Source organism: Sphaerodactylus townsendi, linkage group LG05, assembly GCF_021028975.2.
Source record: "Sphaerodactylus townsendi isolate TG3544 linkage group LG05, MPM_Stown_v2.3, whole genome shotgun sequence".
Taxonomy (NCBI): domain Eukaryota; kingdom Metazoa; phylum Chordata; class Lepidosauria; order Squamata; family Sphaerodactylidae; genus Sphaerodactylus; species Sphaerodactylus townsendi.
In genome coordinates this window covers 25,572,111-25,587,756 of record NC_059429.1, presented here as the reverse complement: position 1 = coordinate 25,587,756, position 15,646 = coordinate 25,572,111, and the positions used below count along the sequence as shown (strand labels likewise).

General features: G+C 42.2%; 1 protein-coding gene across 1 annotated transcript in view; it reads right to left on the bottom strand.

The window, feature by feature from the left end:
- Window positions 1–15,646, bottom strand: part of RABGAP1L (RAB GTPase activating protein 1 like) — a 189,429-nt gene that overhangs the window by 63,546 nt on the left and 110,237 nt on the right. The window contains 1 exon segment of the mRNA XM_048496483.1: window positions 15,530–15,643. Coding sequence (XP_048352440.1) covers window positions 15,530–15,643 — 114 coding nt within the window.

Sequence of the window (15,646 nt, the reverse complement as noted above, 5' to 3'; positions counted from 1 at the left end):
GTTGCTAAGAGGAATTTGGGGTTCTACGCATACTATAAAAGCGTTCGTTTTGCTTCTGGATGCCAATGCCTGAACATTTCTGGGCTGAGGCTGTGAACACTGCCACATGCTACCTGACCAACCAGAGTATGGTCTTCTTGTGTGAACCAGACTCCTTATTTTTTTGCTGTACCAGAAAGATCCATCTCTGGATCATTTGCATATCTTTGGCAGTTATGCCAATGATATTAATCAGTACGCCTATGCTAAAAGCGGAAGGGGGGATCAGAGGTGGAGTGGAGGATTGAGGTTTCTTGGTTATGAATCTGGGACAAAAGGTTTTTAGTTTTGCACATTCCTAAGTGGAAAGGCTTGTGATCTCTCGAGAGGTACAAACTTTGAAAAGCATGCAGGATGGGAAACGTATCCATGCTAACTTACAGAGGTTCTGCCACCTTTCACTCAGCATGAAGGGTTAACAGAACTGTTGCCAGGCAGCAGCTGCAGCAGCTCAAGGTCAAACCAACTGCTTCCAGTAGTGGCAAAAGCGATCCAAGGAAGAAAGCTGAGAAGGGGTAGCCTGCAAGACAGTGCGACACTAGCAGTAAAGTAGAAGAAGATGAGAAACAAATTAAAGGTGCCTCATTACACTCTGATAGGTCTACAAAAGGGATGCACCTCGAGGCAGGTATGGGTTCTTCTCCAGCGTCTATGTTTGTCAAGCACAGGTATCAGAGCCAAGCTCCTATAAAAGAGATGTTAAAGCTACCGCCAATGAAATAGAATACAGGCATTGAAGCTATGGCTGAGGAAGTATAATAATACCTTAGTGCAACAACAGGTGTTTACCAAGACTGTTTTGCCAGAAGGAGAGGAGGCAATTGGGTCAGTGGGTGTTTGAGGAGGAAAGAGAGTTGCCAAAATGGTACTCAAAGGTATAAGCAAGGCCTTTCTGTCAGCCCAGGGGGGGTTTGTACAAGACCGTTTGCTGAATTATGACCAGACCTATTCCTCCCACAGCAGACCTATCTGAGTCTCTTTGAGAGCTATGCTTGCATTAGCTAGTAAGAAAGAGCTTTATGGTGAAGCATTATGGACTTCCAATTGTGCTTTTTTTAAATGCTAAATTGAAGGAAGCAATTTATCTGAAACCTGCACCAGGATGCGAAGAAGCAGACCCAAAATACTGTTTATCTTTTTTGCATGCGTTTCTTTGTATGGTTTAAAAACAAGCTGGTGCTAACTGGTATGATGAACTGAACAGTACATTGCTTAAACTGGGGTTTTAAGAAGTCTGTTGCTGATGCATGCTTATACATCAGGGGAACTAAAAAGAATCAGAGAGTCATTCTTCTTATGTTGATGATATATGTGTGTGTGCAGAATCTAAACAACAATTTGACAAATTGTAAGCAAAACAACTCAGTGACATGCTAGTGTTCTAAAAGGACTCTAGGTTTTATCCATTACTTGAGTATTGATGTCATGGCATCTGCACCGAAACAAGGTTATCTCCCCAAGTCAGAAGAACAAAATAAATGAGTTGGTCGCCAAGACTAGATTGTCAAAGGCAAGGGTTGCCACAACACCAATGTCCCTAGACTTTCAGAAAGTTAGTGAAAGTGAGAGAGTTCAACAATCCTTGAACTGTATAAATCTGTTGTAGGTAGCTCTCTACATATATCTAACTGGATGCGCCTAGATATAAGCGCTTTGCTGTTAGTGCATATATCAGAAAAGCTAGCAAGCCCAGCAAACATGATTGGGAGGGTGTTAAGCGTGGTGGTTAGGTAAATTCTTAAAAGGAACTGCTGATCATGGTTTACTGATCCAGTCACATAAAAGCACGGAGTTGCGTGCATATTGCAGATAGTTCATATTTGCAGACTGTGAGGTGATACAGGAGATGCGTACTGAGACTTGTCATTCAGTATGGTGATGTAGCTATCACCTGGTGTTCTAGAAAACAGACCACAATCAGCCTGTCCACATCTGAGGCTGGATTCTCATGCGCGTGTCGAAACATGTTCAGAACTACTTTGGGTTGAGACACTGCTAACTGGAGTTAGGTGGAATCCATAAAGAAGCCTATAATAGTGTTTGGTGATTCACAGACCTGCATCGCATTAGCAGAGACTGCAAACGTGAAGACAAGAACTAAGTACATAGGAGTAAAGAGTACCAGAATGTTAGGAGAGTCTAGGTACAGAATGGAACTATTCTAGCTTCGCCTATGTTGAGACAGGCGAGGAAATGTTGCTGATGTGTTTTACCAAAGCTGTCTGGGGCATAAGCATCAAGATACGTTAGAACAGCTGAAGTAATAAAAGGTGCTGTCATAGTAGTTTGGGAAGGGGTGTTAGGACTTTGACAGTGCTAGATCACCAAAATCTACTTGACAGCTTGGCTGGATGCAATACTCTGCTGCTTTCTACCTAGTTTTACAGTGGGTGATGCAGCTCTTTATGACTAAGCACATCATGTGTGATTGCATCACTGCTCCCCTGATTGGTTTGTATGTCTCTGAGTGTATATGCACAGAACAGTTTGGTCTATGCGTGCTTTGGTTATCCAGTTGCTGCGCTGCACTCTGTCAGACTGTTTTGTGCTTTTGGAAACAAGGAATAAAACCCTTCTGTTCTTTGAAGTGAACAACGCCTGGGTTCCTGTGTTTTCTTTTCCTCAACTGCTTCTGCTGTTACCACGACCGCTGCTGAGTGGATCCTTCTCAAGTCCCCCCTGGTTTTCCACTCCCCTGTCCTTTCCTTTTTCATCCCCTCCCTGCTTGCTCTTCCTATTTACGCTGTCAGTTTTGCTATCAATTTTATAGGGGTGCTATCTGGCATTTCACTTTCTGAGGTTTCCATTACTGACCTATGTTGTAGGAGATCTTCCTTTGAATTATTATATTCCCCTGCTGTTAGCCACCCTGAGCTAGACTCAGGTCAGGAATGGGAAGGATGAATAAATAAATTTGGGATGGGGGGGGGGGAGGTGTCTGTTTTTCTTTTTTGAAATCTTTTTTTTCTTATGCTACTACTATTCCTGCCTCTATCTAGATATAATTTTGACAATGAGGTGGAGCATTATTTTTCCAAACGTGGTTCTGAGATGCTACCAGCAGACAGAGTAAAGACCAAAAAGACTGCTTTGAGGAATGTTGGACCAATAAAGCCTTCTTAAACTGAACTAGGATTCCTCTACTTGAATTGGTTTGCTCAAAACCTTAATTTGTGTTTGAAACAATACAAATTCATCTAACAGCATCAGAACAAGGATATGAGTTCTGAGCGACCTTCAGCAATTCTCCCTTTCTTCCATGACGATGTGCAATTCCCCCCCCCCCAATTTTTTTGCACAGACTATCACTCCTTCCACTGTTAACAGCTCCATACAACCTTTAAAATATCACTATGGTACTGAAAAGGGAGGGGGCACATTCTCCTCCTTACTCATCTCCTTTCTTATCTGGCTGCTTTGAAATTATTACTTTTAAATATCATGTGGCATATGTAATCAAAACCATCTGGCTAGCCCAATGCAATCTCTCAGAAGAAAAGCTATTTATAACCTTCCCTACCGGCTGAGCAAAAAACTTGATCTAAAATGACAGTTAACTCTTTGGTAGCCAACAAAACCTACACAGTTGCCCCATTTTCTGCCATGTTAAACCCAAATGAATCTCCTCAGCAGAGACCTTGCATCTTCTTTTTGCGTTCAATTGGTTAGGAAAGTCAAGTAGCAGCCCTTGAAAGGAGGCACAGCAATAGGTACTCAGTGTTAGGTTTCTGTTCGTAAAAGTGAAACAAGGTATGAACAAGATGTATTTCTCCTTCAAACCCCTAGAGAACAAGTTTCTTGTCAAGCAGAGAGAAAATGAAATGCCAAACTGGACACAAAACTTCTATTGATGGCCCCACGAAACAACCACGGTGATGAGAAGACTCCCTTGCAACAGGCTCCTCGGTTTGGAAGGTCCACCAAGCCACGTGTCTTCTCTTTCAGTGGATGCACCCACACTTTGGAACAGCGTGCCAGATATGGTACGGAAAGCTCCTACACTCTCTTCTCGTCCTTCTGTGAAAAGGCGCAAAACGGAATTTATTTCCATGCGCCCTTAGCAGAAATAACTAATGGATGTCCCTGGCAGCTGGTAGTAACCATGTTGCAGTTTCAACTTGATGTATTTTAGTTTGTGCATTGCGTTATGTATGCTTGGATTTTATGGGCATCCTCCCTTCCTAAACTTGCAAGGCCCAACAATCAATGCTTCCCCCTGCCCCAAAGAACAAACAGGCCCCACTTTCAATTATGCAAGGAAAGGCAGAGGATTGTAAGCTACTCTTTGTTTTATTTGCAGAAGAAAATTAAATATGGGGGGGGGGGAGGAGAGAAGGGAAGGGAGGCGACAACCAACTTAGAATGAGCAGTCCAAAGATATCCAAGAAAGTGTGGCTTTCTGTGTGCCCTTCTGTCCACATCTGTTTTATTTTTATTTATTTACAAAAATTTATACCCCGCCTCATACCCACATCTCTAGGCAACTTACACAGGTTGAAAAACAATAGTGCCCACTCCTATGGCAAGTAGATACTGCTGACATACTAACACTCTGTAAAGAGAAGTGCACCACAAGAGCAGTTGGGATACCAGTCACAGAGTCCATTTACCAGGAGAAAAAAAGACAAACGGGGACTTCCACAGCAAATCTGGATTAGTTTCTATGGTCTGGTACACTAACCACTGTTTGCTGAACAAACTGGGGTTTAAATTACTGATGGTAAACATCAGGACATCTGAATGCAGTCTGAAGACTAAGGCTGCTCATGATGAAATATCCTTTTGGGGTGATTAGTTGTGGTGGGCTTTCTGGGCTGTGTGGACCACGGCCACACAGCCCAGAAAACCCACCACAACCAGTTGAATCCAGCCATGAAAGCCTTCAACAAAACTTTTGGGGTTACTTCAGAATCCAGAATAGCAATTTGGAGTCAAATGGAGTTGCTTTAGTGAACCTTGTACCTGTGGGGAGGGGCTAATGGAACAATGGAGAAGAAAAATGAAACAGAAAACACAGAAAAGCTGCTCAAAGAAAATAAAGGATTTTGGTCACCTTCCCTTTACCACTGCAGTCCCCTCTGCCCCACTGAAAAGCTGCTCCTGAGTGCCAGAGGACGTTTAGGAATTATATGGGATGCAGTTGGCGGCAGGTAGGGGGCTGCGGCCACAAAGGTAAATTGGTTGGAATCCTGATTTGATTTTCATGCAAGTTCTTCCAGTTTGTTCCACTAGCAGTTCTTTAGGATCCAGTGACACCCAGGGAAGGCTACATTTGTCCTCTTACATAGACTTATGCAACAAAGTTCATGAACTCCCATTACAACGCATTAACAAAAGCCACTGCTGCAAATCCAACTTTTCCCCACAGGTAAAATATCCAGACTTCCAAATTAACGTTTACAATAAAAAGAGGATAGATAGCAGGATGAAGAGAAGAACATCCCAAAGTTGATTCTGATTTTCACCAACTTCAGGTGATTCAGACACATGCAAACTGACTGGCCATTACAGTTACATATGGTAGCAAATTCACTGGAGCAACTTAAAGCCAAGCTGCCAAAGAACTGCTGTTTTAAACGATACTTGCTTCCAAAGCTACTGCAAAGGCCATCTTCACAGAACATGATATTCCATCATCTCAACCGTGATCCTGCACCAAAAAAAAATGCTGAACCATTTAGTAGTCTCCTGGCTTGCTACCTTCAAGTTCTGCATCAACAAAAAGGGATTTGTAATGTATACTGGCATGTGATATTGATTTTGGCATGCCTAATGATAGGACATTTTGAAGATCGTTAATTCATAGGATTGCCACAAGTCGGAAGTGACTTCACAGCACTTAATTAGTACAGGGTCCCTGGAAATTGTGAGAAGGCACTATTATATGCAGGGGCAGCAGTAGCGGAGTGGTTAAGAGCAGGTGCACTCTAATCTGGAGAACTGGGTTTGATTCCCTGCTCTGCCACTTGACTCTGGAGGCTTATCTGGGAAACTAGATTAGCTCGTGCACTGTAACACACTCCAGCTGGGTGACCTTGGGTAAGTCACAGATCTTCGGAGCTCTCTCAGTCCTACCCACCTCACAGGGTGTTTGTTGTGAGCGGGGAAGGGAAAGAAGATTGTAAGCTCTTTGAGTCTTCTCCTCCTCCTCCTCTTCATCTTAAATATTCCCAAGCTCTGTTCTGTGGGGCCCCATCCCCTCACCTGCACCTGGTCTTCAGATACCATCCGAAGACATTTATTTTTCCAGGCATTTCAGGAAACAGGTAATCATTTTTTATGTTCTCATCATCTTCACTGTTGCTATAGTTACTGGTACCATGCTGTCAGTGAGTTCCTTGTATTTTCAATATTGACAACATTTCATTACTGCTGATTTATTGTTTTAGTGTATTTTTATGGAAATTAGGTGAGCTATTATGGGAACTTTATTGAGGGGGATTATAAATGTTTTAAATTAAGTTGCACTTTTGCTCTTCGACGTTCATGGCTTTGTACCTTGATTTCATGCCGTCAAGCTTGCAGGTTTGTTTGTATCGTATTTCTATCCTACCTGTCCTCTGAAGATCTCAGGATGATGTACATTATTCTCCCTTCCTCCAGTTTTATTCTCACAGCAGCCCAAGTGTGAAGAGGCTGAATATGCCCAACTGGCTCAAGGTCACCCGAGGTGCTTCATCATCGAGTGGAGGTTTGAATCCGGCTCCTTTCAGTTCTAATCCAGCATTCTCACTGCAGCACCTCAGTGGGGCTCACTTTCCTTCAACCGTTTTAGCAATAAAAGAAAAGAAGTCGGCCTTTACCTTTAAAAGGGAAATCGTTAATAGCTGGGGCTTTTTGCCGATCATTTTACTTTCGCTAGAAAAGCACCCTCTGCTTTCACAGCAGCTCATTCTCCGTAGCAGAGGACTAGAGGACAGCTATGGGAAAGCACACAGGCAAAGGGATGCTCTAGAGGCCTTGCCAAAGGTAGACTGGGATTTCCTAGAAGTCTTTGACAGATCTATATTTGACTCACCGGGATTGCCAAAGCTGCTTCCTCCTCTCTCCTGCCCAGCCTTTCCTTTACATTCTCTCCCCGCCCCCCCTCTCTTTCTCTCTCTCTTACAGAGTAAAATATACAACCGGCCACTTGTAAGCTGGGGAATTCTGTGGTTGTTGGACTGCACTGTAAGCTGATTAAAATGAGGAAATTTATAATCTTGAAGAGAAATAGGAACTGGATCTGGGTATATTTTTCACATCTCAAAAAGGATTTCGAAGAGATAGAAAAAGTGCAGAGAAGGGCAACAAGGACGATTGAGGGATTAGAGCACCTTCCTTATGAGGAGAGGCTGTAGCATTTGGGACTCTTTAGTTTGAAGAGGAGATGTCTGAGGGGGGATATGATTGAAATCTATAAAATTATGCATGGGGTAGAAAATGTTGACAGAGAGAAATTTTTCTCTTTTTCTCACAATACTAAAACCAGGGGGCATTCATTGAAAATGCTGGGGGGAAGAATTAGGACTAATAAAAGGAAACACTTCACGCAACGTGTGATTGGTGTTTGGAATATGCTGCCACAGGAGGTAGTGATGGCCACTAACCTGGATAGTTTTAAAAGGGTCTTGGACAGATTTATGGAGGAGAAGTCGATCTATGGCTACCAATCTTGATCCTCCTTGATCTGAGATTGCAAATGCCTTAGCAGACCAGGTGCTCAGGAGCAGCAGCAGCAGCAGGCCATTGCTTTCACATCCTGCATGTGAGCTCCCAAAGGTATCTGGTGGGCCACTGCGAGTAGCAGAGTGCTGGACTAGATGGACTCTGGTCTGATCCAGCAGGCTCTTTCTTATGTTCTTATATTTGTTAATTTGGACAGCGGCACTAATTAGGAGTAGATTTATACTCCAACATGTCAGTAGGTATTGTCAGATTAAGGGATGTGCAGAGGGGGAAAGTGCTTATCGACAGATTCTTACTGAGATTTCTTAGTCATTTGTTTTTCCATTTCTGAATGCTTTCACAGTTTTCTTTGTATGAAAAACCTTTCCATAAAAAAAGAATTCTTAAGATTTATGAACATTCCTGGAACAAATGATTGACAATGCGTGGTAGTCCCTACTGAGGGCAACAGTTACATAATAATAGCTGCTGTTATTTTTAAACAAATGTTCGGGCTCTCGATACAAGCATTTACTACCTTCTCACTGAATTGACTCCAATGTTTCTTGGGTTTGGGGCTGCACAATTCCACTTTTACAGCCAGAAAAGTAAAAAGAAAGAAAAAACAAGTGAAGAATAATAGAATGAATATTGACAGGCCATTGTTTTCACCATGCTGTTTTCTGGGATCAAGAAGATAGAAGAAACCATAGTGATTAAGATGCCCAGAAGTTTCTTTTTAATTGCCTGGCAAGTTCATGATTTACATGACGAAAAAATAGCTTTTTGGGATTCCATCCTCATTTAACTAAGGGTACAATGCTATTCATCCTAATCCAGGCCTAAACCTACTGAATTCTGTGGAACTTGGCTTCTGCATACATAAGCTTGCAATGTAAAAAGGTTAAAATGTGGCACGTGCCAATAAAACAGAAAAAGATGTCAGATATAGTTTTACTTCCAGAAGGCATTAAAAGAACTGTCATGGGCATCCTGGCTAAGCTACAAAACTCTAAGCCAAGATGCCCGACCTGCTCTGTTAGTTATCAAAGGCATAATGATTAGAGCTGGGAGTTTCCAGATTCTAGCTGAGATCAAAGCACACACACAAAAAACAGAAGGTGGATTTTTGAAACCCTAAATTTCAAGCTATGATTTTAAAATACGTTTCTAAAGTGTTACTGCACTACCAATAATAACCTGACTACTACATCGTGAACCAAATGAAGTTTCTGAACAGATTTCAAAGGTAGCCCTTCATAAAGCACATTAATCTAATCTGTAACTATTCAAGGAGCTTCAGTAAATCTATGCTGGCAGACAATCAAAAAGTCATAGCACAGGCTTTGTGCAATGCTGCTGCTCAGTTGCCATCTTGGATCATAGCCAGGGGCTCTTCTACTGAGCCATAATCCCACACCTTCATCCCCATGTGGCAAGAGACCCACGCCAGAATTAAAGTAGGTTTTTCAGGTTCTCTAACCAAGCAAATCCCAGTCAAAAAGGGAGTTAAGTAGGGCTGTATCCTGGCTCCTTTGTTCTTTAATTTATATATATATATATACAATGTAGTACAGAGACTAACTGGCCCAGAACACCAAGAAAAATTGTGCCAGAAGAAAATATCTATCTTATTTTATCAGACAACATGGTTCTAATTTCCCTAACCAGAACTGGTTTTAAAAGATCACTACATACTTTAGGTAAATAGTGTTCAGAAGACGTTCCAGCCATCCAATTATGCAAAAACAAAAGTAAAGGTCTTTGGGGGAAAAAACAAAATGTATGACATCCCCATCGAACAGTGTAGCTGGGAATTACTTTCAGAAAAATCTTGAACAGGAATGCTCACTTAGCACTGACAAAAGCAACAGCTTTAAAGACAGCTGGAAGTATTTTGAGGTTCACTGTACAAGAGGTGGGTTTCTCATAAGTTTCAGTCTTAAAACTATGTAGTTTTAACGAATCCAAACAAAGCACCAGCAGCCTTGCCGAGGGCAGAGCTTGGTTTGCCTCGCTCAAAGCCCAAGTCCATTTAGCCATTTTGAAATCCTGTGTAAAAATTACAACTAAATTGGACTCCTTTGGCTACCAACGTTTCAACCTCCTTTTGAGAACTTACAAGACCCTTTCAGATTATTTAGGATCAACCATACCAGACGATTTGCTCCATAATAAGGGAAATATTCCTGAGTTGTGGGAGTGGATCTACAAAGAGGATGCCACGTTCAACACATGGCTATCTCACAATTGTTATTTGAACCGTGGTACAAAATGACAAAAAAGGAATCATATGAGAGCATTCCACTCAATAAATATCTCAATACATAATCTTAGAGTGGTCTTAACATCTCTAAGTTCCAGACAATGCCTTCTGCTGTTCTTACAGGGTGACATAATCAAATCCCAATAAATCAACATCTTTGTATTTGTGGGAACTTTGGGTCAGGAAGTTAGCCCTGAAGAAATAGTTTTTGAGAAGAATGGATGACTGAAAAACTCTTGAAATTGCTGAAGACAGATGAGAAGCAAAAGTAAGAGAAACAGAATCGAAAGTCAAAATGTAGCGTTCCAGGGACTCGCATGGAGAGACAAAGGGAACTATTATAATAACCAGTGTAAAGAAATAGAAAAGAACAACAAAAAAGGAAGAACAAGAGATTTCTTCAACAAGATCCAGAAATCAAAAGGAAATTCAAAGACAGTTAGGCATGCTGAAAGATCAACATGGAAATACATTAAATGAGCAGAACAAAATAAACAAAAGATGGGAACAATATGCTGAAGAACTATTCAAAAGAGATTAAAAGATGACAGATTCCTTCAAAGAAGAATCTTTTAAAGAACAAGTTGCAGTTTTAGAAAGTGAACTGAAAGCTTCACTGAGAGCAATTGGGATGTCAACAGAGTTATTCCAAGTCACAGAAATGGAGTTCCTCAAAATATTAATAAGAATATGCCAACAAATATGTACAACAAATACAGACAACAAAACAATGCCCCATAAACTCGAAATGGTCAATTTACATTCCAATTCCCAAAAAAGGAGACATCAAAGAGTACAGCATCTATTGGACCATTGCATTAATTTCTCACAGAAATAAAGTGATGCTCACAATCTTATATCAAATACTTTTACCATATATGGAATGAGAAATACCACATGTTTAAGCTGGATTCAGAAAAAGAAGCAGCATTAGTGATCATATTGCAAATTTACTTTGGTTACTGGACCATACGAGAGAATTTCAGAAGAAAATCAACTTGTGTTTCATAGATTACAGCAATGTTTTTGACTGCATGGATCATGAAAAGCTATGGCTGGTTTTAAAGGAAATGGGTGTGCCATAGCATCTGATTGTTTCAACGCACAACCTGCACTCTGGACAAGAGGTTACTGTTAGGACAGAATATGCAGAAACAGAATGGTTTTTAAGTGGCAAAGGTGTTAGACACCAATGTATCTAATCTTTCTATCTCTTCAATCTATATGCAGAACATATAAAGAAAGCTGAATTAGATTTAGATGAAGATAGAGCAAAAATTGTGGGGGAATAGCATTGACAGTTTGATACCACATTACTGGCAGAAAATAGTGAAGACTTGAGATGACTACAGCTGAAAGTTAAAGTGCAACACAGCACTGCAGCTGAAAATCAAGAAGACAAAAGTAATTAATTCTGGGGAATTACTCAACTTTAAATGTGACAATGAGGAAATTGAAATTGTTCAAGACTTCCTATTCCTTGGTTCCATCATCAACCAAAAGAGGGACTGCAACCAAGAGATCAGAAGGAGACTGACACTGGGAAGGGCAGCCATGAAGAGCTAGAAAAGATTCTTAAGTGTAAAGATATATCACTGCAACCAAAATAAAGTTAATTCAGGCTATATTAGTACTCCCTATTATTATGCATGGGTGTGAAAGTTGGACAATGAAGAAAGCTGATAGGAAGAAAATAGATTTCTTTGAAATGTAGTGTTGGAAGGAGGTTTTATGGATACCATGGACTGCATAAACACAAATCAATTGATTCTAGATCAAATCAAGTCCAAACCATCTCTAGAAGCTAAAATGACTGAGGCTATCATATTTTGGTCAAATTATGGGATGACCAGAATCACTAGAAAAGACAATAATGGTAGGAAAAGTCAAAGTCAGCAGGAAAAGAGGAACATTCAACACAAGATGGATCAACTCTATAGAAGAAAGCATGGTCCTCAGTTTCCAAGACCTGACCAAGGCTGTTAATGATATGATGTTTTGGAAGAAATTGCTTCATAGGGTGGCCATGAGTCAGAAGTGATTTGACAACTCTTACTACACACAATACAATCTAATCTGAATTGCTGGAACAAAGCATAGACCACTGTGGCCAAATCACATTATGTCCACAGAGGAGACCTGAGCTTCCAAGGAAGAAGGAGTAGGAGGAGTTTGGATTTATATCCGGCTTTGCTCAACCACAAGGCATCTCAAAGCTGCTTACAATTACCACCACCACCACCCTCACAGACACCAGGCACCTTGTGAGGTACCGGAGGCTGAAAGAGTTCTGAGAAAACTATGACTGGCCCAAAGTTACCCAGCAGGCTTCATGAGGAGGAGTGGGGAATCAAACCCAGTTCTCCAAATTAGAGTCCACTCTTAACACGATTAGGTGGAGTGCAGCCCTCTTCCAGGACAGGCTTCCTCAACAGGCTTTGTCATTGAATGGAAGCACATCAGGGCCAAACTACAGGAGACATTTTAAATGAGTTGGCTCCAAGCTCAATTTGCCCACAGTTTCTAGGCACGTCATTTTAAACGACTGCAGAGTTGATTAGAGTTGGATTTATATCCCCCTTTCTCTCCTGTAAGGGGCTGACAAACTCCTTTCCCTTCACCCCCTTTCACAACAAACACCCTGTGAGGTAGGTGGGGCTGAGAGAGCTCAGAAGAACTATGACTAGCCCAAGGTCACCCAGCTGGCGCGTGTTGGAGTTCACTGGCTAATCTGAATTCCCCAGATAAGCCTCCACAGCTCACGTGGCAGAGCAGGGAATCAAACCCGGTTCCTCCAGATTAGAGTACACCTGCTCTTAACCACTACATCACTACACCACCTGCTCTTAACCACTACGCCTTAAGATCGAGACTACAACAAAGAGGAAGAATACCCTATGGCCGTTTCCGCACGGGCGGAATATGGCGGCCTGGGGACGGCAAAAACGCCGTCCCCAGGCCGCCATTCGCACAGGGGGCGCAGCTGCATTGCAGCCACGCTGCCCTCGCGCCGCCCTCGCGCCGTGAAGCCGGCATTTCCCCAGAGCGCTCGGAAGCGCTCTTGTTGGGGAAACGCCACCTCAAAGCCGCTGTTGGGGAAACGCTGCCTCGCCGCCTCCCCCACCCTCCTTGCACCCACCGGGCCTCCCGGCGCGTCGCGAGGAAGCCTGCCCAGATGCGCCACTGGAGCAGGCGCGCAGGGCCAGGGGGCGTGTCCCCAGGCCTCGGCGACGCGCCGGAGGCCTGGGGACATGCCGGGTCAGCCGGGCGCCAGCACTCCACGGCACCGGCTGCACGGCTCTTTCTAGGACCGTCCGTGCGGACGGTCCTAGCATCGTTGGGTTGGCGTCAAGTATGCCGACCCGGCTGCTTCAGCATTCGTGCAGAAACAGCCTATGTTGAGCTTTAAGGTGGGTCAAATAACTCCCCCTGGGCCATTTTCATTTAAGCAAATGGCATGAGAGAGGCAGAAGTCCATCCTCCCCTGCTCCGTGGTCCTATGCTGAACTGGATCCTTTCAGATTTTTCAAATAACAGCAGCTCCTATGTGGGTGCAGGGAAAACAAGCAGGGCCCACGGAACTTGGACCGGACTTGTTGAAGAAGACTTGTGTAGTTTGGCCCTTAGTCCTGTCTGGACTGAGCTTCAATATTGGTCTTCATCCAGGCATTTGTTCAAGACTTCCGTGGACCCACCCAAAGGAGTTGTGAAGAGAAACAGAATTAGATGTTATCTGCACATTGGCGGAGTTTCATTCTATGGGGGTTAAACAGCATGGGGGACAAGATGGCCCCAAAGCCAAGCAATTGTCCCCTGGAACCATCATAAAGAAGAAAAAGAGATGAAGGGCAAAGTTCCTCTTTGACACCCCCCCCCCAAACACGAGGGTGTGAGGGCACACACTGAAGCAGAGTGTAGATGAGGCAGCCACTTTATAATACAGCCATCTGCAGCTTTCAAAATAAATTGCAGTTATCGCAGCTAACGCAGATGAGTTTGTTGCAGGGAGGGTGTTTTATTTTGACAAATTATTAAACCAAATCAGTTGGGATACTGACTGCCCATATATTAACATCTTCCTAATAACATCACAGCAGTTGCTTCTCTGATAAACACAAGTTGCTTTAGCTAGAAAATGTGAAACATCAACATCCCTCAAATTAAATTGTGCACTGCCGTCTCAGCAGTATAAGCAGCCAGGGCAACTGGTTTTGCCAATTATTTTGGTTTCCTGTAGCAAAACACCTTTGAAGACATATGCAAGGAGGAAAGTAGGTCACCAGTATTATTCCATAGTACACAGATCATAGCAAATTAATCTTACTATATAATGGTAAAGAAAACAGGGATTTTAAAAAGTTTCTGAACATCTGACTTAGCCAGGATCAGAACAGAGATTTTGAAGCACTCAACAAATTCCTTACACAATTTTAGACAGTTTATCACAGCTGTTATTTTCTCAGTTGCTGTATTCAGTCTTAACTTGTATTTCTAGACACACTTCAAAAACATGGAGGATGACAGTCAATACTTGGGAGAAACAGACCAGAAAACATCTTGACTTACAAAGCTGGACACTATAACAAAAAATCAACTTTGGATATAAAATCAGGTGCAACAGAATGGAGCCCTCAACAGCATCAAAAGGAAAACTGGTTGGATCCTGATATAGAGCATCCCTCTAGCTGCTAGGACAAGGAGCCTTCCTTTTTTTGCAAGAAATATTTCTAGTGCCAGAGGAGCACCTTGGCAGAATCCAACACAGTGGCAGTAAACGCCACCAGAGCTGATTTTAGTAGGTCAACATATGAAGGAGCCAAGATATACTTTGTCTTTTGACAAGGTGATATTGAATATATTGTCTACATTTTATAGTTTTCCTACACACAGAAAAACAAGACCCTTGAAAAGAAGAGGGTTTTTTCCCCCATGGCTTTAAAAAAAATGTCCATTCTAGATCTTGCTGGCTTGTGCATATCTACATGCAGATGTAGACATGCACGCCGTCTGTTCAGCACCCTCCCAGTTCTTCCTGTAGTAAAATGAAATTTGACCCACAGGTATCAGTAAAAATTACAGCTTCCCAGATGTTTAATTAGCACTCTGTTGATGTTTATATGTTAACTGAAAACTTAGAGATAACTTAGAGAAGGCTGCAGCTGAAGTTTCTCCATGCAAGAAATATTGCAATTAATATGTTAATCCAGCAACTTACAGAACAAAGTAATTTTTCCTGTGACACCGAATCAGTTAATCAGTCACCTCTCAGGGTGAAGCTTGTAATTTTCCATCAGGGTAGGATAGAAGTGTTCTTACCAGGTTTAAAGGAAGATTTTTTTTCCTTTAAGGACAGAACAGAACTTGAAGGTGACCAGGAAAGAACACTTGACTTGGAAATGGAAAAGTTTCTGAACATTACAGACTTGAATGAAAGACCCTTGAAATGACTGGAACAGGGAAAGAGCCAAATAAGGCTTGAAAAAGAAATCTGGTAACCAAGATTATCCCTCCGACCTTTTTACTCACTGTATTGTCACACAAAAACTACAAATGTGATGCATATTACTCTGGCCATACCTTGCATATCTTGTAAAGAGATTCCTGCCCATCTCCTTCGGTATCTTTAAAATAGTCATGTGCTGGGAATGTACGGTGAATGTCTCGAGTAATGACACTCTCCTGGGAAGAATCCTG